The sequence below is a fragment of the Anser cygnoides genome, chromosome 1 (genome assembly GCF_040182565.1).
Source record: "Anser cygnoides isolate HZ-2024a breed goose chromosome 1, Taihu_goose_T2T_genome, whole genome shotgun sequence".
In the NCBI taxonomy this organism is placed as follows: domain Eukaryota; kingdom Metazoa; phylum Chordata; class Aves; order Anseriformes; family Anatidae; genus Anser; species Anser cygnoides.
In genome coordinates this window covers 37,266,180-37,292,412 of record NC_089873.1, presented here as the reverse complement: position 1 = coordinate 37,292,412, position 26,233 = coordinate 37,266,180, and the positions used below count along the sequence as shown (strand labels likewise).

The window sequence follows — 26,233 nt, the reverse complement described above, 5'->3', positions numbered from 1 at the left end:
TAAAAACTTTACAGAACTAAGCAACATTGAAAAATAGATGGACTTACCTTACTCAGGTAGGTCGGCTCCAGCAGATCAAGGGAAGGTGAAATGTCACCAGCATATTGTACACTGGGGCACCACACCACACTGGAGAAGGTGATCTGGGGTAGCCTAGTCATGGACATGGACCTGGACCTGAAAAGGCGTGGGGTTGAGGAAATTATGTGCTGATTGTTAATAGCTAGGTTTATTCAGCACATCCTTTTAATCCAATGATAAAGAATGGTGAGATTATCTGCAGAGACCCTTGGTGCACAGGACCAACATTTCTGCGAAGTTGTTTTTGAACTCCAAAAAAACCACTGTAATTTAAGAAGGCAGCTAAGCTATGCAAAAATAGCCAAAAAAAATTTGTGTTTTAATGTAGATACCTATAAAACCAAGCTCTACCAGCTCCAATTTCTGATCATCTTCCAAACAAAAGCCCATGAGGATCTCAGGTGCTTACAAAAAGCTCCATCTATGTTGCACGGAAAAAATAACTACAGAAATCACTGATATGCAAAATAATTGCTACCATAGTAATAGGCATTAAAACATATACCAGAAATCAGACTGAAATGGGAGGCTAAACAAAGAAACGGGCAAAGTACTGTACCTGTGTAGCAAAATTCAAAATAGTGTAGTAAACAGATAAGCAGTGAAGTTCAAGAGATGTCTGTAACAATTAATTCTACTCCCTCCCCACAAAAGAGCAAGTTTCAGTTACTAGGTGACAAAACTATTCTGATCACAGTACTAATTATTTAAAAATTTACACTGGCATGGAACATACAAAATATTCTCACAACAGAGTTCCTCCGAGTAAGAGCATATGCAAGCATTCTTGCAGGACAACAGTCTAAGCTAAATCATAACTCAGCATCTCATCTGTTGTTTCTTTTCTTGAATAGGTCTCAGCAGTTAAGATTACAAGCTGAGGGTGAAAAGGTGGATATGGAAAGGAAAATAAACAATTTTATACAGTAAACTAGTGACAAGAAAACATTTAGGACTTCCATAAATTCTTCTTCAGGACTAGCAAGAACCTTTAAGAGAATCAAGGAACTTTGTATCTCAATCATAATGTGCTTTGTTTTATGACCTTAAACTGAAGGTGACAGTATCATGGGCGTTCAGACAGCAGCCACTAATGGTGACCACTGTCAACAAGCCCTGTACCACTGTGACTGGAATATGTCTATGATGGAAGAAGGGGCAATTGCACAGACTTCAAAACGAACACCTAAGAAAATGTGGTACAGCTTGCTCTACCTCTTGATTCACTAGTGTATTATTGCAAAAAAGATTCCCTGTCATCTCCACCACGACTTATAAAACAGCCCAACAGATCTTTAGACGTGGATTTGATGCACATAAGATTGAAGACTTTCACAAGATGCAGATAAATACATTTGTGAGAAACAGATTTATTCACTTTAAGTCCCAGATCACTTATTTATGAAATACTAACCCTTCTTATCAAAGTCAAGAGAAAAAAGATAAAATGCTTAGTTGAATGCACTGAAGTTATGCACTTTCACACAACACACAAGGTTCTTCATTAGAGAGAAAAGATATTGACATTGAAGTATTACTACTAAACGTTGTTAAGAAAGGACAATGTGGCTGATGAGGTTTAATTCAGCTAAGTTCAGCTACAGAAAACTAACGTGGGAAGGATACAGCATTCTCCCTCAAGTATATTTTCCACAATTTTCTTGCAGTAATGAGAGCCTTTTCAACATGGAGAAAGGATTGTATGCTCACAAGTGGGGGAGGAGGGCTATAGTTCACTCAAGGTAACAGATTATCTTGCATTCTGCAGGATGAAATATCACCCTAGATGTGGTAACCCAGGGTGAATCCAGAGGTTCAGAGAACCTTATCTCGTCTCCAGAGCTGTAAAGCAACTTTAGCTATCACTGTTAGTTTAGCTACTTTGCAGCTCACCCTATATATTTTTCCTTAGAGCTTCTGTCATTGAAGACATGCTTCTTTCAAAAGCAAATTCAACACTAAAAATATTTCTTTCACTGCTCTAATTAAACTATACTTAAGCATGAACAAGATTATTTTTGAATTGAGAATTACCCTGTACATTTTTTTCAGAATACTGCTCATATTTGTCCATCTTACAGTGAGTTTACCTACCCATTCTTCTTTTGACAAATATGTCAACCATACCAGTAGATGGTATCTCACAGTAAGATCACCATCACCAGACAGACTGGAAAAAACAAAACACAAGCTATCGCTTGTGAAAGTGCAGGCTGCACCCTGAAGGACTGAACAAAATGCAACACCACTTGAACTCTGGATGCTAACACAGATACAGCAGAGCCTAGATCCTCACACATGCTACATGTCCCATACTTAAAAGGCACGGTATCATACATCAATAACCCAGCACACGTTGACAGGTCAATAGGCTTTCTTCTTCAATTGCACATACTCTTAAGTATTGTGTTCTCCTACAGACCTATACCAGGTCTCAAGGTTTTTTTTTTGTTTGTTTGTTTTTAACTGTGATGCTAACTAGGTACTAAGATGCACAGAAACCAAAAAACTTTGCTCCTTCAGCAACTCCCAGGCTCTTCTGTTACTGCCAAAGTATACAATTTCAACTCTTCAAAGGCTGAACTACAAATGTAACAAGGACTAGGAAAATAGCTGTTGAAAGAATTGAAACAGGATAGCACTTAACATATCCTATGCAGCAGTAAAAGCAAAGAAGGAACCTATCAAATATGTATTCTAGCTAAAAGCCACAGCTGACAGGTAAAACTATTCTGTCTACGTCTACAGTATGTGGCAGTAGGTATTAGATGGTCAGATTCATATGATACCTAACACTAGCTACTATAGTAGCTTTCTAAGACATTTTGAAAGCTACAACTCTGTTGGAGTCTTGAATTAATATTTCATGTAGCAAAGCAGCACCTGGGCTATCACAACTGAGAAGTCTTCCACATGAAGGAAAATCCAGGCTGATTTCTGATACAGGACAGAATTTTATGAAGTGATTTATATCTCAATCACACATGACAAGGAAAGTTGAGAGCACAAATGAGTAGTAAATGAAAAATTCCAGAACTGGAGCATCATGGTTCACAGCCTGTATTGATGAATACACAACATAAAATATTCGGCACTGCAATATACATAACTTGCAGACACTATTCATTTTAAATGTCTGAAAATTAATCATGACAGTATTACAGAGATGGAACAGAAACAGCTGTAAACATCCACCACTTCTGCACTGTACCTAAAACACTCACATATCCCTGATAGACAACGTCCTGGAAAAAAAAAAAAGCTCAGCAACTCTCATAAAAAGTTACTACTCGCTTCTTACTAAAATTTTGAAAAACTGAAATGAGTGATATAGTTGTCACAGCAGAACACTATGCTATTATTATTTCAAGACAGTGACTGCAAAACCTCAAGCCTGTAGTATTATTTACAAGGTTAAAAAAACCAGCTCGTTTCCAATGAATGATTAAAAATGAGAAATATAAAGCTAAAAACAATGGCATAACTTTGACATTTAATCATATCCCAACATAACATTTTGCAGAGAAGCAAGAAACTCAGACCCTCATCAAATAACACTTCAAGTATTTGTGAATGTCTCAAAAATATTTGCTGGTTTTGATGGGAAAGAATTGCTTGGTTTTGCTTTGAACATACAAAAAGCAAAACTTAAGACCCAAGGGATGAAAGCATACACGTAACATATGGACATGTACAAATGCCCTGGGACAAAACTGAAATGTTAGCAGTCCTTTTATTCAGGCAATCAGGTCTGCTTCAGTATAACTGTTCCAGGCCACAAAGAAGCTCCTTCTGTCTGGAAAGGCACTAATTACATTTGAAGAGGTCACTCTAAACTATACCCTCTTTTATAGGGAACAATAAAAATATTGTTTCTTACGAATAGAAATGTATACCAATAAAAACAAAAAGACTTAAGCTGGTTACTATATGCATTAGTTAAACCAAGATCAAAATTAGCATGCTCCAGAAGAGCATAAAACTAGAGTGTAATTGCTTGTCAGTAGGAATTCTGCTTAAGTGCCCAAAAAGGGCAAGAAGTCTGTTTGTTGTTTTTAACAAAGCTTCTTTCAACATCTAGTTCAATGTCATAGAAGTAACGCACGATCCAACCTTGGTAACATCCAATTAACAACGTAAGTTGAACTAAAAACTGTAGAAGCAGCAGCTCCTCCTTCCCTTGCCATCAAAATAAGCCACCAAATTTATAAACTAGGATTCCGCACAGAGCTTACAACAGTCACACTGATGGAAGAATACAGAGTTCAAGAAGAACATAATATGCAAGACAAATTCTTTTACTCTCAAGATTTAAACAATTGGCAAAGATTTCACTTCAAACATTTAACTTCCCCACTCAGATTTTGATAGAAACAATCATTCTTTTATGTTGCAACCCAAATTCAAGACTTCTGGCTTAAGTTTTCCGTTGACTAAAGCTTAACATGAAAAAAAAAAGAACTATGAAAAGATGACCACGGCAGACAAATGCAGCTCACTGGATTCTTGCCACTTGGCTCCATGATAAAGTTTAAGTGACAGACCATCACGAAATTCATGACAGCCTCCTCTAATAAAGCAAGTGCTTTTTTGTGCCAAAGAGCTTGAAGTATGAATGCAGAATAAGGAGAACCAGAACACTGCTAGGAGATGCTCAAAAGCTACAATCTGCTGATTGAGAAGTCTTATATTTTGAAAGGGAATCTACTGGGATATGTACACTGCTCTTCCTCCAAACTTTGTCTTAAGGCACTTGACCGATAACTAAATGGGAGGAAATTCTGGTCTAAAAGCTCTGATTTACCTACTGTCAGATAAAAATGATTACATAATTTCCAATGAGCATAAGGGATGTCAAAATTCAGCCAATTAAAAGAAAGGACTTGGGTGGGTTTTTGTTTGTTTTTTTAATTCACGGAAAGGAACAAGGAACTCATTTTGCCTGTATACCCTTAGTTGTAGTAGAAAAGCTTATTTTGCTTGAAAACAAGGCAGACGCTGAATGCACATAACAAGTAAATCTACTGAATGAGATGACAGAAAAATGGTACAGTTCATAACGATAGCTGAAGTTATGAGAGAAAATGTCTTCCATTCTCAAGTGACAAAATACCTCTTAGAAGTTAGAAGCAGAAATTAAAACAATTATATTTGCAATACCTTGGCCTTGCCACACTTTCGATGGTATTACTAAGATTTTGTCGCATGGTACAGAAGGTTGCATCCATTTCCATACCAAGAACTCAGCATCACCTATTCTTTGTGTCTCCGTGTGAATTCTAGATTCATTTGCTGCAAGAAAGTCAACTGCTCTATTCCAGACTTTCTTCATTTTCCTCCTTAAAAAATGAAGAAAGAATTACAATGTTAGCATTATAGCAACCTGCACAGCTGACATCCATCACTTAAAAGAAAACCAGTGTTTTTTCCCCAGATGTATACAAGAACATTACACCATGTAACCTACTAACATTAAATTAATTGACCAATTTGGTTTTTACTAAGTTATATGCTTTATCCCATGCAATAAAATTCAGTATGTATAGCGGGTACATACCTTTCCTGAGATGGTATTAGAGAATCACGCACATGTAAAACAGGCATATAAGGCTGCAAGTCTTTATTTTCAGAACATGCCTCACTGTGACTTCTTAGAACATCTGAGAACACCATAAGAAAAACATATAACTATGTAGTTTATACAAAGAAAAATATCAATTGTGACTATGAACAGCTACTCCAAAGCCCCCTTCCAAATTTCAGTAATTTATAGTTTTGAAGCATTTTTACACCTAACCATGCTGAAGGCAAATCAAGAAAACTACCCACACATCCAATGCCTCCAAGTACCCCCAAAAGAACTTTGGAACACAGGAAAAACAGTTCTTACAGTTATTCGATTGCTACTTTTAATTGCTAACAAAGACAGCCACCTTTGGAAATCAAGTGCTTTCCCCCTACCCCAACAAAACTTGACTGACAAAAAAAGTATGAAAACGTTAAAGCAAGAAAACAGCTCTACTACCTCTGTATTTATGATGACTGTCATAGCTGAAAGTAGTACAACAATTTAAGTAAAAATACATCCCCCAAAATAGCACTAAAAGCTATGAACACAAACTACTAAAACCACTGTAGTTTGAAGTGGAAAGGCAGAATATCAGAATTCAACCATGCGTTCTGTTTTAGCAACATTTTTAGGCGTTGGTGTTTTGCATAGAGATTGCTTCCTGTATCTGTTTTGTCTTTCAGCATTGTCACCACATCTAGTCAACACACATCACATTTGTAGTTCTTTCAATATAGATAAAATACTGCCATGCCAACATGGATTTATTATAGCTATTACTTAGATTTAAATCTCCATAAGAAAAACTTTGATTAGGTTTAATGCACAATGTATAAAAAACCACAAAGCAGGCATTTTTCCAAGAGCTGCCACAGCATGATGACAACTGAACAGGCAGAAAACCCAATTGATTGAATTAAGGCAAGTACTTTGAAAGCTTATACAGTGCTGATACATCACATAAGAGAATAAAGAAGCCATACCTATGATTTTTACCACCATATCATACATCTGCCTTGTTTCCTCTTCCTCTTTTGCCCAACGATATTTCATGTAGTGCAAGACTCCCCAAACCATTGCTACACCTGCATTAAGATGTAAAACACTCTTTAAACAGTATTAGAACATCAGTTATTTAACAAATTTTACACCACATATTTCGAAGGTCGGTTGAACTAGCTAGCATTTTAAATTCAAAATTCAAAGCTAGTGATGCATACTGTACTTGCTGTCAGTATTTTTATATTTTACTAGCATAGCAACACCAACTCAACCTTTGAAGAGCAGCTACCTTTATGAAAATGTTTAATTATTTTAACAATAGCCTGGTATCCAATTGGCATTACTGGGGTTTGAAATTTAAACTGTTTGTGATGAAAAGCACTAAAATAATTACTTTGGAAAATTCAAAATCATATTAAAAGTTGTATAAATTCGCAATTCAGAACATGTTAAGATTTAAAAATGCATAATATTCACTAACTTAAGGACAAGTCACATGCTTTATTTATACAGGTCAAAACTAATTAATTTGGACTGCTTCAGTTCAGCTACAAATTTGTATTTCTTGCAATGATAAATGTTCCTTTTCTATTAGTTTAAAGATTATTCCCCAAAAAGGACAATCTAGTTAAGAAGGCCAACAGCATAAGCTTAAAATCAAAATCTTATTTCTTGCATCTCAAACTGAGGGCACCATTCACCCATGGTTTCAAGCAAAAAATACCTACACAAACAAATTGTAGCTGCATAGTTTGCTTCATTCCCCAGTGATCACACAGCAGTGTTAACTGACAGCTAAAAAGAGACTGAGGGACATCATCACTTTAGGCCAAAATGGCTATTAATTAATGAAAATAGATCCAGCTTTTACACAATGCTCCATTTCTGGAAAGGTACTTCATATTCATCTCAAATACAGATGAGAAAGTTGGAACACTGAGCAATTTGCTCAGCATGACTGATGAGACTGGTGGTTGACTCAGATACTAAGTTTTGTCTCCACATTCCAGTGCAGCTCGTACCCACTATTATCAGGAAGATAGACATTTGGGTCAGCTTGCCTTCAATTATTTTGGTTTGTCAGAAGGCTAGTGAAGGGGGTCTTCTATTCTTAACTACGAGGTCGTTAAAATACTGGAATAAATGATCCCCTGAATATTCAACACGTACATGAGATCAGTTCTGCATCTTCAGTATTTCTAACTGGCCACACAGAAATGACTGAAGTGCTTACGCTCAGCTGGACCACATCATTATCCTGAATCATTTTGAATATAGCCAAGAACTAAATACACTTGAAACTACTTGAAACTTAACTAGAGAACTATCACAGATTAAATGAGGAAGTCTTAGTGAAGGATTAAATACCTTTTCTACAACAGAGACATACAGGTAAGAATTTTTGGAGACAACCAAGTAATTCAACTTTTCCTAGAAGAAGAAACGTAGCTACAGAGAAGACGATTTTTCTCAAGTTCACAAAACAACAGTGAAATAGCCTCAAAATTAAGGCCATCACATCTTTTCCCTGAGCTTTTTCCTCCCCCAAAATCCATTCAATTTGAATTTTTTTAAATGCAAACGATACTGCTTTGGCAGGAAAAGGCCAAAGTTCCCAGAGAAGGGATTGGTTCAGCTGACTACAGTGAAAGATGATAGCAAGTAATGTGAAAATATAGTGGTATGAAAGTGCAAAACAGACTGTGTTGTAACCAGGATAGTGACAGAAGCTCTAAGTCGTATGGCTGAATAAGAATTTCCAGTAAACATGCTACTCTTTCCACCATGAATATACACAAGTTATAACAAAAAGGTGATTGTTTAAACAACTTACCCAAGAGCAATATTGATAATCTATGAGTTACATTAATAAACGCACGGCGAAAACGACACCTGAAAGACATCTTTGGACTAGTGGATTCCAGGTACTTCACATCTGTCGCATTAATGACATCCATCTCATTAGGGTCACTGCCAATACACCTGTTAAAAAATATATGGCATTTACAAAAGAGGACACGGTCTGTCAGAACACACTTTTACAATAAAGACCACTTACTTTATGCCAACATCTTCCCCACTATTCAAGATCCATTGTAGTGCTGTGTTAAGTACACTTTCATATTCTGGATGTAAATTCTGTCAGAAGACAAACATTAGTGAGTAGTTCTCTAAATAACCAGAAAGTTACCATGCCACAATAAAATACAGATACTGCACAGATTAGTAGTCAAACCTGTGTGGCTTTGATCTTGAAGCTTCAGTTTTTGCATAACTGTTCAATAGGCAAAGCAAATCCATACATGCTAGGAGCAGCTATGGGACTTACTAATATTCTTCAAATTAAGGACTATATGAAAACTCTAGTCATGATCACACTTTAAGAATTCTAACCTACAGAGGAAGACTAACATACAGAGGAAAAATATCCAGCCACTAGGCGGTGCTCATTGAAAATCTATTTCAGGAATAAAACTCAAACTAGACATAAACTTAGCTGAAAATAGCTCCTAAAAAATCAGCTGAGGTAATTTTTTAAATGATTTTCCTCAAGCTTCTTAACTGGCATTTTCAAATAATCTTATGTTTGTAGCTCAAGAACTGATATCGCTACATAGGAATTTACATATTTAACTGCTATCAGTTATCACAGGAGAACATTCACTGCAACCTGAGCAGCGCCTCCAGAGTTCACCTTACATCCTTTTGTATAAAAAGGAAAGCAAAATAAGGTTACTGTATTTGAACTGAAGCTGTCCAGAAACGTTTTATCTCCATCTTAATTTTTAATGAGGCTCAAAGGAAAGTCCTTAAGAAAAAAAATAGGAACAGCTAACTTATTTTCACTTTGAGGAGAAAAAAAAAGTTCTATCACCAAACGCTGAAATTCTGCAAAAAATAATTGCATTTATACTCCCAAAATTAGGAACTGCAGAGTTAAATACGGTTTTGTATGAAGTGACAAATTTTCAAGTGACAGATTTTCATATGAAATTTGAATTTATAACAATTTTTTTTTAGCTCTGATAACTGGTATTGGTCTTGCCTATTGTGTTATCTGGCAACCACCTATTTTTTTCATGTATTCCCAGAATGCACTGTTATTTTTAACAGATATAGAACATCATTGCCAATCCATAACTATAATCTGAAATAAACCAGTTTTAGCAGCTTCTTTGGGAAACTCTTAACATCGTTTCCTTTTTGTTTATTACATAAATGTTTGCCAAAATGCAGTATTTTTGTACATTTGTATATTAAAAGTCTTATCAGCTTAACTTCCTCCCCCAAAACATGCAAGTGGCTTCCTACTGAAGGGTAGTCTAATGCAGGCTAAAATAAACTCTACAGCTACTAAGAAAAGACAAGAAATCATCTTTTATTTAGGGAGGAGGGAGGCGGGGCAGAGATATCCTAATATTGCAGGCCTACCAAATTACCATAAAGGCCCTTCTGGACCGTTTCTATTTACGGAAACGAGTGGTGTCCCATACAGCTGCTGCCTGTCAGGATCACTGCAGACCCGTGCTTCAGCCTCTTCTCCCAAAGAAAAGACAGTATCTTTTCCTACTAAGAGCTGAAAAATTGTCTCAAAATATTGCATACCAATTCCTGGAGAAGCTTCTAGAAATTTGAGTTTCATAAATTTTTTTTGTTGGTCAACAATCTCCATCAAATGACGTTATACCCTGGTGTTTTAACTAAAGGGGGAAAACAACCTTCATGACACTGAAGCACTGTACCTACACTTGCATTGCAATTAAGCCAGTTTTTCTGTTTCCCTTCCCTTTTCCACAAAATCTTCGTATCTCACAGAGTAAAAATGGTAAGTAACATGTATTAAAGAAGTCAATTATAAACATTTCTGAATAACACTTGACTTAGTATCGAATGTCAGTCACTACATTAAAGTGAAACTACACTAATACGAAACCAGACAGTAAAATTTTAAGTTATACAACTCTTAGATATAACCAATGAAAAATACTGCAATTGCTTACTTTTAAATATGCAGCTGCCTCCTGGACGGTAAGGTTCCTTTGAATAGAGCTTCCACATTCATGTTCCCCTGGTAAAAATAAAATTGTTTATTTTGATCACCTTATTTCTGCACTATATAGAATAAAATCACCTAACACAAGCTAAAGGTTAATGTAATCTACACAAGCAGTAATAGCTAAATAATTCTTTAAAAATATATGGAAAAAACTCAGAACGAAGTGCACCCCCCCAATGAAAAAAAGATTGTCACAGCTAATAACGTATACAAATAACATCAATACAAATTCATGTGATCAGAAAATATACACCAATATTTACACTGAAATTAGAACAAAAGATTGTATGAAGAACAATCAAAAGAATTAAAAAGTACCCTGACTCAACTTCTTCCAAGTAATTTCCATTTACTTTGAAACATGTATTAGCTACTAAACCAAGTTAGTTCTAGTTCTATCATATCCACAGCAGTATTTCCAGCACTATGAATTTACCACATTTCAGTTTGCTCCAAGTTACCACAGTAATTCATCGCCTTCCTGAACATGCACAACATACCAATATGCCCCCAAACTGCTGGTTTTACCATCTAAGTATTTCAGAAAGTCTGCAGAGGCAGTCAAGAAATAAGGCACAGTCAATCTTCACAGCCACATGCCATCTTCTTCCTGATTTACTTTTATTTAACTGAAGGCATCCGATTTATGCAAAAAAAAATCTGGTGACAGTCATGCCAACCTAAAGTCACACAGAAAAGGCGAAGGTCTAACACCCGTTTTATCTAACACTAGGCTGGTAGTTCTGAAAAACTGTCAGAGAATGGCAAATCCTTTTTTTCTTGATCTCTAAAGAAATTCTTACTGCCTGTTCCTGCAATTTTACTGTGCTGAAACAATAGAAATGAAAGCCAGCCTGTCACTGAGTCAGGGTTAGGCCTACCTTACCTCCCTGATTCCATACCAAATGATCATTCCCAGCGCTACAGCAATGCTAGGAAAGTTTGTATTTTGTATATGCATGAGTATCTTAAACTTTTGCTTACACTCTTAAAAAGTATTTAAAGTTGAAACTATTCCAGACAGGATTACCCTTTAAATGGAGAACTACAGATATTTACTACCAACACATCCAAGGCAATCTGACAAAATCAGCAAACATTAGCAAGTTATGGGAAAGCATCTTCACTTCTCATTCACCGTAGTGTTCCACAAAAATACATATTTTTTATGAAGCACAAGTCCTTTGCAGACTGCTAAAGTGATGTTCTGTTTAATACACTTTAACAGACAACTGAATTTTGCCTTGCAAGCATATCACCATAGTAGGGATGTGCTTCTACTGCTGGGTTACAGTTTTTAGGAGCGCTCATATGTTCTCTGGCCTAGAACTAAGCTTCCCTGCTTGTGTACATTTTCAATCAAACACTGAGCAGAAGAGACACTATTTTAAAAGTTGTTTCACTTGATAATTAGCACACAACATCTGAGACTTAGTCAAAGGTCCTCAGGTCTACTGTGACAGTAAAACTGCAGAGGTCACTGGTGAATACTGACAGCACCTTTGCAAAAAAAAACCAACACTAAATTTAGAAGTCAGCACAGGAATTGGAGTTACAGGTTATTCTCATAAGGAATTTAGGTAGACATTCACAGAATGACACTGGTTTTGTGCTGCATTAACGCTACAACCTGCACATTTACATGTGCCGTCATTTCATGTTTCAAGATTAGCAAATCTGGGAGAACTATACCGTATTCATAGTCTCTGGTATAAACATAGGTTTAGCTCTAGAACAGATGGAGTGACTGCAACAAAACCAAAACGTATCTCTGTAGAAGCCTTACGTATGATCACACCCAGCTTTTAAGTTCTATGACATTGACATGCCTGATACGTACTCATTCATTTACGCTTTCTTTGTGTTTGGTAAGACCTCAAGTCTTGAAGCATGTCAGTCATATTTTGACTTAACAAAACAGCTTGGGGGAGCAGGAGGAAGAAACCCTTCTGCTAAGGAGTTTGGGGTTTTGGGGGGGTTGCCTAGTAAGAATCTAGATAAGTGGGAAAGCCCAAGTATGAATCGAAACAAGAAACAGTAAAAAGGATGATGTTAATACACAGAAAGAAAAAAAAAAGCAATCAGAAGACAAGATTGTGAAAAAAACATTCTTAAAACAAGCTGCAGGATTCATCTTAGATTTTCACTCTTATGAGAACACAGCACTACACCTTACAAGCAGACAAAAGCTCCCTTAGATGCAGACTAGACTATTTTAATAGTTTTAAATTCTAATTTTCTTTGCCTCCTTCCAGGAATTACACTTATGCAGCATGCAGCCAACACACTGACTTCACAGCTTCTCGTCTCATTTTTAAAAAGCCAGCAGACAGTTTCTTCACAGTACTGCTTTTGAATTTTTTTTTCCTGACTATACACCCTCTGAGCAAATTTACCCCTTAAAAATGGTTTTGCTGCTTGAGATCTGACAAAGTTTAAGGCCCATCAGTTCAAATTACTCACACACAATCACAGGGGAAAAAAATAAATAAAAATGTCACTTTCATCCTGCCTGTCACTCCTGATACCAGAAAGCAAATCAGAGTCATGTAGATTGAGTCCTGTACAAAAAGCTGTTGGAGATGCAGTTCTTATTCTAACTCACCTATTGCTGGGAACCATTTAAAGCTTTCTTCTTAGAAACTCATGAATTTGAAAGCCTGCAGAAAGTTAGGCAGTTCACAAGTCAGACAACCTTCAGCTTTACTGCAAACAGCTGGATATTCCTGTATGCCATTTCTGTCGCTCCTTTAGCTAGTACTTCTGCAAATGAAGGCTTATTTCGAATTACTTTGGTGCAACCATTAACCACTTGGCTTGGAAACCCACTTTCCATAGTCTGAGCCAAAAATGTTTCCTAACTGTTCCATTTGAGGCCCTATATCCAGGAACAAAACTGAAGCAGGGCAAAAATCTTCACACAGATCTCCTGCAAGACCTATCTGAGCACTTTCTAAAAGAGCTCCTCTGTTGCCATTCTGCCAAAATGCCTCTTGCAAGCTTAGGGAGCACAGACCTTCCTGCTCAGTGTTTTCCTGGACACGCCACTTCAGTTTCAAGTGCCATCAGAGAACGGTTCCAGTTGCATTTGTACGGAGGTGATGCAAGTAGCACATATCCCAGCAACGATCACAAAATTACCTTTTAGCTTATGTTAATGCCCTTGTGCAAGCCATGTAACTTGGATTCTTCTCTTAGAAATTTTAAGAAGAAGCAATTAAAGCCTCAGCTCTAAAAAGGCATTTGCCTATGCTCAAAATTGCTTTCAGGACAAGAGAGGAAGTGAAATTGTCTTTTTCATACAAAGTAGAATATTTAAAACTGACTTTCATTTGGGCATCTAGTTTAATTGACAAACTGCAGCATGCACAGTTAACAGAAGTATTCAGTTGTAAAATGTTTGCTTTATAATGTAAACCGATCCCTTCAAGTACCAGAACCAAAACAGAGTGGAAAGCTAAGACTTTAAGGAACCCAAGAATTTAACGCAGAACTCTATCTGGTATCTTGAGGCGACACAGTCAACCACTACAAAAAGCAAACAGCTTAGAAAGCAGTTGTTTAGCAGATCGCCTGCTTAGAGGTTAAGCAGCAGGCCACTGAAATGGGTAGCCAAAAAAACTAAGAGAAGAACAAATGTTGTGAGAATACCTGATCTCCCAAAGGCAAATTCAACAGTCTAACACTGAGGAGCATCAGAACTTGCTAAATGGTCTTTAAATCACTCCAAAAAAAACCCACAGCAAAACATCAATAACCTGAAGAACTGCAGATTAAGGAGAGTGACAGAACAGAAAGCCTGAGACAGCAATCAGATACAGTAGCTAACACTTGAAATTAACATTAAGGATCAGATGATGTTTTTTCAGGATTCTCTAGCCACAGGTTTATCGGTAAGCCTTATCACCTACCGAAGTCTAATTCGCCCCACATCTCAAGGACCTCTGCTGTCCTTTAGCACAGAAGAAAGCCATCTGAATCTGACAGAGCACTCTGTGCAGAATGCCAAGCAGAAGCAGCATCTTACTAAGTAAAAATTCTTTGTGTACAAGAAAATAGGGTCATATCTGTAGGTAGCTGCTTTTTGTGGGTACGGGGGTTAGGCTTATTCGTTCTGTGCCCCTGACTGAAAGTGGATGTGACTTATTGAAGACTCACCATGAAAGACAAAAACATCCAGTAATTAGACTTCCCTTAGGCATGTATTAATTTAAATAAAGCACAGATTTTATTTTAGGACAAAGTGTTAGGTACGGAACTATACAAGATCTCCAAAAAGTTGTTTTTAAGAAAGAACATAAACCTCAACCCAGAACTGAATGAGTAGATTCTGCTTCTCCCTGCAGTTTCTTTTGAGGTAGGCATTACTCACCAAAGGCTTGGCAGACTAATAATTCTGAAAACAGGGATGCATTAAGGGCAATCTATTTTTATACAGGATAATTAAATCATTTTACATAATATCAGAGCACCACAGTACAGAATAGGCAGCTCCAGTTGGAACATAGCATATTAAGTCACATAAAAAAAATAATTGTTACCCTGACTTTTTCTTCCCTCAAACAACTTTTGTGTTTCATCTTTTATATGAAAAGCCCCATCATTTGCTCTCCAATTGAAGTTGACAAGGCAAGAAACTACCTCAATAAAAATTTAAGAAGCCTAATTAAACAAAGAGGGCTACAAACCAAATTCTGAACTGGCCTTCTTCATGGTAATCCAGGACACTGAATAAAGCCTAACAGAAGATACTAATGCAAGTTTCCATCCCTCTTTTCTAATACTAATAGTTATAACATGAACAAGTGATTCATAGCCAAGTACAAAACGAGGGAAACCTTTCCAAGTATGTGACAGAGAGACCTGAAGAGAAGCACTTTAGTAAAACTATATTCCCCTACTCCTCTATTCTGCAGTGCTGCACTACGCACAAGATCAACACTCTTAAACCCTGCATCTCTCTGGCAGCCTTCTGTGTTTTATGACTTTTAAGCAGCTTCCACCTATTGCGCCAGGTCTACATCAACGCAGGACTGAAAGATGGATGGCAGGCTCCTTTCTCTGATACCTTAATGATACCTGGCACTGAGGATAATTTATTGATACTCAGACAGAAGTCAAGTCATTCTTCAGACTGTGCGAAAGCTACTCTGCTGAGCAACCAGGTAATCTTACAATATGGTTTCAATCTGGGGGATCATCTCACCAGAAGGCATGGTTATATTTTTTGAAGGTAAGTGTTAGAGATTCTCCTGGCCAGGAATAGACTAACAGGGACTAATGCATCTTTGAGACCTAGGGAAGAAAGCAGTCAATCATCTCGAAGCATATAAACTCTTTTTTGTAAGACAGACACGTGTATTTATGTATATTTAAATAGATGTACAGCCCCATAAATAAATTCCAGCTAATGAAGAAAATTCACTGTCCTTCACAGACATGAGAAATGTCAAACCTTCAAAATGTCAAACCTGTCAAACCCATGCCAAACCTTTTTATCCAAGCAAATACATCATCTACTGTATAGCCACTGGAGGGCCAGATAACACTGAGGAAAGGGAAAGCTGTTATGTTCTCTCTTCAAGAGGAAAGAAAGTAGCATAATTCAGTACTTCCACTTCACACAACTCAGTGCTTTACTGCACACAGCTGTAGGTCTCATGTGATGTTCCTGCACACCACAGATTAGCTATGATAAATGATTAGCTAAGAAAAAAATCTTTTGGCCCCAATGACTTATAGCACAGAATTAATTACCACCATCTATTAAGTATGAAATAGTTGGATATAAAAAGATACCAAGACATAATTGAACAGTGAAAGATCAAACACTGCAAGGCACACACAGTCAGAAAGCTACAAGTTTAAAACTACAGAAAATACTATTTTGCACACATTCGGGTAAAACATTCTAACACTACTTTGGGTTAAAGCAAAATGTAAACAAGGAGAAATTTGTGGATTTTGTCCAAACATCTATTTTATTCACCACAGATATTGTAAATACTCTGGAAACAAACACTTCTGCAGGAAGATTACTCATGCAATTTAAATTACAGAGCTGCTCAAAAGTTATAGATTTCCTATGTAGTCCTAGGCATATCAAATCATCAGCCTCATATCTGGGACAGCTGTTTCCACACTTTCACCCTTTGAGAAAGGTCTGTAGCACCTGATAATAGCGGATGCATAGAAAAGCCTTCTGAATGACACTTGCTGTTGCTAAACTAATAGGTGGCACAAAGAACAGTAAGACTTAAAACCACACTGAACCACTGCCTTGTAAACGCTATATGGATTAAATAAGCAGAGATGAGAAATAAATGGCTTAGTAAGCATGAAATAGATCCTGCTGTAACCCCATATTCACCAGATGTCAAAGCTATAAATCCAGTCTTAACTTTACCATTTCCCTACTGTGATGAGTAAATATATATGCAATTTAAAGCCGTGTTAATTATGACACTAGGCAAAAGCAAAACAGCTTTACTTTGAATACTCAGTAATTAATATTATGCCTAAACACCATCTCTAACACATTACTATATAGAGAACTTTGCATTAGTATATAATTAGTTTGGTTAAATTGCACTAATCTGTCTAACAAGGCAATCTTGTTTAACCACTACTGTTCATTGCATTAAACTTTTTTTTATTGTTGCAAAATAATATTTCAAGCATTTTTCCACTAGAATGAAATAACTACCTTTAAAAGACATACATACTCCTCATGACATACAGCAAATTTAAATCTTTTACTAACATCAGTTTAATAAAGCATTAAGACAAATCAAAAACCTTGAGATCAAAACACGCAGCCTATACCGTTAACTCAAAAATGTTGCAATGAAAGATGCTACAATGATGAAAAGGACACTGTAAGTAAAATAAGATTTCTGGTTTCCTGAAATGGAACTCTTAATGGTTATCAGGGCCCCAGAATATACCAATTGTTACAAATCACTATCAGAGCATAGACTTCTCTGTACCTGTTACAATAACACTTAGTCACAATAATTTTTGTTACCTGCTACTTGTGCCAATTTATCATGAAGTGCATATAAGCTGTTCATCATGAGACTTATTTTATCTTCCTAGAATTAGAAAAAAATATTAACATTAGAATAAGCGTTACTAGAGACGCATTTTCTTCTACTTCAAATTTTTTTTTATAAATCATCATGATCTTTTTTTTTTTAATATATATACACACACAAGTGGAAAGCTATAATGTTTTACACATCAACAATGATGTAAACAATAGACTCTGAATCAAAGCATTTATTTACAATACAGGTATTTCAGATCCTGACAAGCTGAACTAGATTGCAGCCCAGGCTCCATTGGATCTCCAAGTTGAAACTGACAGCTCAGAAGGTTATTTACTATTTTTTGTTTTTTGAAAGCTGCTATGTAAAAATAAATTTTTAAGTTTTACTCTTAAAAACATGCAGTGACACTTCATGCAAACCACACTAGTGTATGTTATGGCCATATTCCCCACGTAAGATTCATAGAAAAGTTAGATTTTTTGCCATCTACCTTCAAACTACAGTAACACAATTTGGAAAAAAAACAGCAACAAAAATGTGATCTACACAACCTTGTTAATGCTTCCTGCATACACTGCTAGTATAAAAAGGCCTATTTCCCAGAACAAGGATGAAAATGAGATGTCCTAACTGTTACTTACAACAGAGTTAAACTTCTTTACCAAGACATTGAGCAGTTTCATTGAAATATAGGCAGAAACCTTTTGCATTAGAATGAATTATTCAAAACATGAAGACAATGAACAAGCACTTATATACATCGAGTAGTAAATTTCTAAAAAGTTGCAGGTTTTTGTTTGTTTTTAAGTTGGCCCTGATACCTGGGGCAGACTCAAATGGCTGAGATATGAATAAAAACTTTATTCAAAGATATGCTAAAGTTTTCTACATCTGATTTTCCAGTTTTTATATCTGATCTTACTCACATTGAAAAAAATATATTTTAGTATAACTCCCTGTTGCACTAGTGCTACATGACAACATTTTGCAATTTGAATGGCTCCCAATTATTTTCCACACCAAAACTGCTCCCAAAGGAAGAAAACTTCGTTTCATTGATCAGACATTTGATAAATTATTTCCCATAGCCAATACCAAAAATTGCCAGCATTACCTCCCAAATTCTGGTCCTACAAATCCATCACTGAGATTAAACTGGTATTTCAGCTGGCACTCCCGAGGAAGTTAACCAACCTTGTTAACTCCTCCCCTGCCTGGAAAATATCAGGCATGGCAGAAGAGGGAAATCAGTCCTCTACCACATGCATACACAAACAGCAGTGCTCTAAGGTCAGCTTGTTTGCCTGGGGGTACCTCAGAATTTACCCCACCAAATTTCATTTGTTCAGAAGATTCAGAAATGCTTTCTTCTAAGAAACTAGCCAAGGCTACCCGCTAAAAATATGCAACAATTCACTTTTGGAGAGCTCAACCCTAGACAAAACAAAACAAAAACAATACACAATTATCTCGTGTTGCTTGCATGTATGTGCCTCGGAGAAAACCACCACAGTTTACAGCCGAGGCAGAAAGGCTGGAGGCCAGAAGAGAGAACCACCAAAATCCATGCTTCAGAACTCAATAACCCAGATAGATAACTTCAACAGTGACATCTCAAAATAGGCTACTCTCATATTCCAGTTCAAAGAGTGAATATAGGAACAAATAATAGAATTGACTCCAAGTGAAAAAGGCAAATTTTCTAACCCATTTTCTGTGTAAGACCTAGCCCGTGCTCTTCTATGGCACTAAATAAGATCCTGGAGTTTCAAGACAATTATCTCTTACCAGCTTGTGCTTCCATGGCTGAGAAGCCAAATAGAAATAGTACGGGAAAATTGATTAAATTTAGTCTCAAAACTCTTACGACAACACATTTTTTCCTCTACAACACAAATTATGTAACATTTTCTCAGTATATAAAGCAATCAGCATAAGACAGCCAAATATTGTAATCCTGGTTATGTTGGCCAAGATGAAAAAGCAAAAAATTAAAATATTGAAGTAGCAAGAAACACCTTATACAGAATATTCTGGAACCCGCACCCTTCTGAACAGATCTAATGTTTTTATACAATCACTCAGGACTAAAATCTCAACATTATTATTTTTTATTTTTTACTTACTTCTATATTTTGTAGTTCTCCACTGAAGGGACTCTTGACTATCAAAACAAAGAGAAAAAATTAATTCATTCTACAGTCTGAAAATAGTAAAAAAAAAGTATACGATCATTTTAAGTTTATAACAACTCTTTAGATAAAAGCAAACAAGTCCATAACATGAAAAATGACAATTAGACGGCTATTAACATTTGACTTAAACTCTGCATTTTATATCACATTATGGTAGCATTTAGGTTAAACCAGAAACTCATTTATCTGTATATTTCAAAGCTATTTGCATGCAAATATAAAAAAATGTGTTTGCCATTCGCTAAATTCTTGTTTTAATGACTCAACTGCATTGAAATCATAATCTGAAGAGTTTACATTCTTAAGGTGTCTAGTTGAAAAAGAGCATAATCACTTTTTTTTACTAAGCAATAATAACCTATATAACACAAAGCTGTACAACTCCTCTACAACTCAGCAACACTTTGTTTTGATGGGAGTAGATGATGCACAGAGCATCGGTGAAAAGTGCAGCATGCCTAAATGACCATTCCATCCTAAATACAAGTTTCCACAGCTCCTGAAAACATAAACTGATCTATTATATTCCTCTTGGCTACAACAATAAAACTTTCAAACAAGAGAAGCTGAAGATAGACAAGTTATTTGTCCTATGCTTATACTTGAGAATGACCACCTAGTGACTGAAAAATCACCAAGGCAGGAAGCAATCCCCATTAACACACATCACCTCGCCTTTCTGAGCTGCAAAATCTGCCACCCCCAGTCTGAACCAATGCAGACATGAGCAGTTCTGCGTCCTGTTCAAACAGGAAACAAAGTTCCTACTGACCTCAGTTCACCAAGCTCAAACACAAAAGGAAAAAAGGAAACGTCCTGGGAAACCCGACACGGACTTGAAGGTCTAGGCTGCAAGTGCCATCAGGCTGATGCTGAAAGCACACCAAAAACAGGTAGCGTGGAGCAGCACGTCCCTTTAAAAGCTGATTTTCAGACATGAATACTTGATTTGGATATCAGATTAATGAACACGACTGAAGCAGAGGATGCTCAAGCACTCGTGTAAAACCAAGCCCTACGCTACTCCACGGCTTCATTCTATACGTGCTAATTCTCAGACATCGCCTACCAGGCTATCGAGCTACCGACTTCACAAAGCTCCTATGTACTTCATTCATTAACTCAGCAGAACATTTCCAGCACACTGAACTTTTAATCTGAATAGCCTAAAATGGGATTAGAGAAACACAGCCAAGGCTGTAGCTGACTGCCAGCCTCCCAGTCTGATCGTTACTTACCCAGACAGGAGAGCCGTGGGCTTTTCCCAAAGTCAGCATCACCAAGCAGACACGAAATCTTGACTGTATGGTTTTAGATAGGGGGAGGCACGCAGGCGCACAAGCCAGAACAGTGTGGAGATTTCCATCTATCTGACAAAGGTATTTCAGCAGTGTTTGTTTCGGGAACAAACACAGTATATGCCCAGCTGTAAATATGCAAACTGAAAACTACCTGCTGCAGTTCCACGTACCCCAGCACAGGACAGCACATGAGTGAAGCAATGGTGATTTAAGATCACAACTTGCCCACACTCAGTGTAAAGTCCATCTCACGTGAGCAGCTTCATATTTAAATAAATGAAAACATCAACTTCATGAAGCAATCCAGATGGGGTATGTCAATGTTTGATCACTAATTGTGTTTATGAAGGAGAGGCAAAAAAAAAAAATCACTTTCCCCCAAAATGACCTCTGACAAAATTGAGTCAATCCTTGTAATTATTATAACTCATGTAGTAGGATTCCTGAAGTTTGTGATTTTATGGGCAGTTAACCAGTAAGAGATACATTTCATGTAAGATCTTAATGTAGCTTAAGATGCCCAATGCCTTAAGAGGTAAGTAGGCAAAATGCAACTAGAGCAATTTATCACCTGCACATGCAATTAACAACTGATAACGAACCCAGATCTATTTACCACTCAACTTTGATTAACTCAAAGTTAATGACCTTGTCAACAAGGTCATTCCTCAACTACCTTCAATAACTCCTCCGTTCTGAATTCCCCACCACCATCTTTTTTTATTGTTTAAATTTTCACAGAACAGCTCGGGTTGGAAGGGCCCTTAAAGCCCACCGAGCTCCAACCCCCTGCCATGGGCAGGGACACCTCCCACCAGACCAGGTTGCCCAAAGGCCCATCCAGCCTGGCCTTGAGCACCTCCAGGGATGGGGCACCCACAGCTGCTCTGGGCAGCCTGTGCCAGGGCCTCACCACCCTCTGAGTAAAGAACTTCCTCCTAACATCTGATCGAAATCCACCTTCTTTGAATTTAAAACCATTAGCCCTTGTCCTATCACTATCTGCCTGAGTAAAAAGTTGCTCTCCATCTTTTTTATAAGCCCCCTTTAAGTACCAAAAGGCTGCAATGAGGTCTCTCTCCCTGGAGCCTTCTCTTCTCCAGGCCGAACATCCAGCCCCAGCCCCCTCTTCACAGGAGAGGTGCTCCAGCCCTCTGAGTATTTTGTCCAGGATTTAAAGTTTCCATCACCTCCTCCAACATGTCTCAGTTATTTTATATTACATCTATCTACATATTATTGGTTCAAAAAGTTTTTTTCACAGCTCTTAAAATGTACAAGTTTACTTCAAACAGTAACAAGTTGTTGTTCTACAAAATAAATATGTAATAGCTAATTACTATAGAAAAGTTTCTTATGTGACAATGTACTTTCAAGGTTTCTCCTCAAAAAGGGTTCAAGACGTCGACCACCCCAAGTTTCCTGAGCCAGACAGAAGCGTGGCTTTCCTTTCCTAGATGTATTGACACCAGTGTTCCCAGCGCCTCATTAGCCTAGTCCCACATTAACCCCAAACTTTTAGCTTCAGCAACATATGGTGACAGAGGTCCGCAAGTTAAATGTGCGCATGTGGAGTGGAAGGAAAAAAAAAAACACCTTCTTTGCTTCTTCTGAACTTACCACTTGCTAACTTGAGAAATTCCTCGTCACGTTACAGGAAGCAGTGAGTAATCAGGCTGTATTCACCTTCTCCATGCTACTCATCCCTTTACTTCATTCCCCAGACCATCCCTCAGTTCTCACCCTTCCACACTGAAGGGTCCTATTCCTCCTTGCTAGAAAAGCCATACTGTGCTTTTCATCATATTACTGTTCTCTGAACCTTTTCTGAGCTCTACTACATCTTCTCTGAGGTTGGGCACCCTTCAAAACACAGGAGCACCACAGATTATTAATGTTACACTGTGGTTCTCTAATGTATACTTTTTAAATATACTTTATTCTCAATCCCCTTCCTAAAAGCTAGAAATTCCTATTACATTTGCTTCTTGCTCACTACTGATCGAGCTAGCATTTTTAACAGAACCACTGCAGCCCCACCATCTACTCCTAAAAGAACAGATGATTTGATATGATAAGCCAAAAACCAACTTTCCAACGCACCTTTAGAGAGCTATAAAGCTACAGGGGCAGAAAGAAGAACGATCCCAATTAACCTGTAAGCACAGTTTTCTCAGTGTGATGGTGCAGAAGTGCCAGCCGCCATCTCCAAAAGCAGGCAGGGAGCACACACACTGCGACACGCGCTTCCAGGCCAGCGGGCTCTGCAGAAGTGAGCATGTTCCCCCCCGCAAGCAGAAAGCTCCTTTTCTCCCCCCGGTCCACCAAGACACAAGCAGACTAATCTCAAAACATAAGCTGTATTTTTTCCAGATTTTGTCTTGTAGAAAGAAGGTTTGTGCTCCGTAAGTGGATAACCCAAGGCTTTCCATTAGCATTTTCCTCAGGATGAAAACAAAGAACACAATTATCTGGATAACGCATTGTTAACAGAGGAAGTCACACCACTGGAAGCACAGCTACCCACAACGGACCCTTAGTGCTGCCTTTTTCTACATGACCTCGGGAACAAGTAATTTCAGTAATTTTATAGTCTGAGTACTCTCCACATCAACCAACAGACCTACCATTTCATTTTGGTAACTCAGGTCAAGGACCACCCAATGACATACTGTGTAGGTGTCAAAGGCAGCCCTAACACGTTGTCTCTTACAGCTTGTAATCCAGAACATGCAGGGTGCAGGGAGCGAGAGTTAGTACAGCTCCTAAGATATACATACAGGATATCTCTGCACTTTGTCTGTAATATGCTTAGGCTTTTAAGAGGAGTTTCTCCTCAGAGGATGCTTTTCCATGAGTACCTCCCACAGAAAGTAAACAGTCCCTTTGTGATTCCAGAGCTCCAGCTTTCAGACAGCTCAAAGAAAATAATCCTGCCTGTATTTTCCTCTCTGCAATACTCAAAACAATTGGGTAGTATTGGATGATCTCCATCTCCAGGTTGTTCAACTTCAGGCGGAAACCACAAGGAGACTAAATCTCTGTGCTTTTGTATTACTTTTATATCAAGACACAAAGCCGTGTGTCAGGCTGAGCAATTCCTTCATTACCAATCATCTTTCTGTGCTTTAGAAAAAAAAAAAATGTACTCCTAAATTGGCAGACCCCTCAAGAGGGGCTAACCTGTAAGACAATTACAGTTTGACCCCTCCTTGGCCATGACATTTGGAACAGCAGCACAATCTGTCCAAAGCATTGGGGAACTCTATGAACAGCTGAATCTTTCCTTAAGACTTCATTAATATCAAGTCAGTTTTTCAACTGACCCAGACAGTTTAGAAAGCTTTCATTAATATTTGTCCCCCAATATAATTGGGATTAATTCTGTTTGTGAATACATGAGATAAAGGTTGGTGACGTAACCAAATTACTTCATGATTTTTTTTTTTTGACAAAATCCTTATCTCAAAGAAAGATTTTCCTTTTTTCTTTTTAAATAGACTTCCAGACATTTTCTATCAGCCCCAATAATAGTAAAGCCTTCATTATTTTAGGTGAAAGAGACGGAAATACCAGAATATTTCTTCCAAGTTCTTTACTGCTGCTTCTTAAGGAAGAAAAAAAAACGCCTCTATATTGTGGCTGTATCACCCTGCCTAGAAACAGTTGGATCTACTCTTGCCTATTAACATATGGGCTTGTTCAATACTGGTTTGCAGAGACCTGAACATTGAGAGATGCTCTTAAGAGAGTCACATCAACTCAGTCCATACTTCAGGTGAATAGTGTTTTGGGAGAGCTTCTCATCAGATTATTCAGCTGCACTCAAAAATACAAGTTTCACTCCACTACTTGTATTAATTATCAAAAACTCTAGAAAACGTAAGTTTGTGCTTTAAAGATAAAGGTGAATTATTTTGATCTGCATAATGCCTGTAAAAATTCTAGCACTGGGAAACGGAAACAGAAGAGTTGGCTCTAAGTCAGTTCTTAAAAAGTTCACTTTAAAAAAAAAGCAAAAAACCTTCTGAATTAAATCCAAAACTGAAACAGTTGCCAAGACATCAGAGTTGACTTTAGAGGAAGTTTTGTCTACCTTATTGCCATTTTCATTCCAGGAACAGCGCTACCAGATAGAACCTACCGCACTGAAGTACCCATTTCAAGCAGAGCTGACACCTCACACCGACTCCTGCAAATGTTAAGAGACTGTCTTTCCTTCTTTCTGGTCTCCTGTTTCTTAAATATCACCATCAACCAAAGTAAGACTCAGGAAAAAACCCTACAGAGCTGTGGTACAGACACTGCTCGTTTCAAAAGGAGGAAAAATGTGTAAGCTGTCTGAGTGTATGAAGAAAGCATGAGCTGACTTTTTCTACCAGAAGATCCTGTAAAAATAACTGAAAACAAATGATGAAGGTACAGGTAAATGAGCTTGAACAAGAACCAGTGCAGCCCTGCCATGAAACAGAACAAACTTGAGAACATCACTTTCAGCAAGAATATAATACTGCAGTTTATATCTCCAGTTCTGTAGAAAGATGAGAAATCTGGGCAGAAAACACTGGTTGTGCTTCACACCTCACACACCACTGCAGGGGGATATGCATCAGAAGTATGAAGTGCCAGGCATCAAACACTCACCCCACTGTTTCCAGTTCCCACACGCCCCCAGAAGGTGGTCTTCACACAGCCAACACCACCTCTGTGCCTACATTAATTCTGGTGGAGCATACTCAGTAAAACAGCAGATTTGAGCAAGAGCACATTAAGCTGCTGGTTATTTACAAAATTATTCCTCACCACCTATGTCTGTGGAAGGTTAAAACAACTGCCATAGAAGTATCCTCTTTCCCACTTTTATTTCTACCAGTGTAAGAAATTGTTTTATGGCACCCAAACTTGCACTTACGTTCTTTTACATCATGCTACAAAACATACTGTATTTCAATGAGGAAACAGCTGTCTGTGTTCTG

General features: G+C 37.6%; 1 protein-coding gene across 2 annotated transcripts in view; it reads right to left on the bottom strand.

Annotated features, from left to right (window-relative positions):
- Positions 1-26,233, bottom strand: part of LEMD3 (LEM domain containing 3) — a 48,940-nt gene that overhangs the window by 9,541 nt on the left and 13,166 nt on the right. Inside the window, exons 2-9 of one of the 2 annotated variants that reach the window (XM_066992586.1) lie at positions 19,888-19,925; positions 17,737-17,803; positions 10,654-10,721; positions 8,712-8,791; positions 8,487-8,635; positions 6,634-6,735; positions 5,639-5,741; positions 5,242-5,420 (exon numbers count right to left, since the gene is read on the bottom strand). In XM_066992586.1, the coding sequence (XP_066848687.1) occupies positions 5,242-5,420; positions 5,639-5,741; positions 6,634-6,735; positions 8,487-8,635; positions 8,712-8,791; positions 10,654-10,721; positions 17,737-17,803; positions 19,888-19,925 (786 nt within the window). The remainder of the gene's footprint in view (positions 1-5,241; positions 5,421-5,638; positions 5,742-6,633; positions 6,736-8,486; positions 8,636-8,711; positions 8,792-10,653; positions 10,722-17,736; positions 17,804-19,887; positions 19,926-26,233) is intronic. The other variant, XM_066992589.1, reaches the window with a different exon arrangement.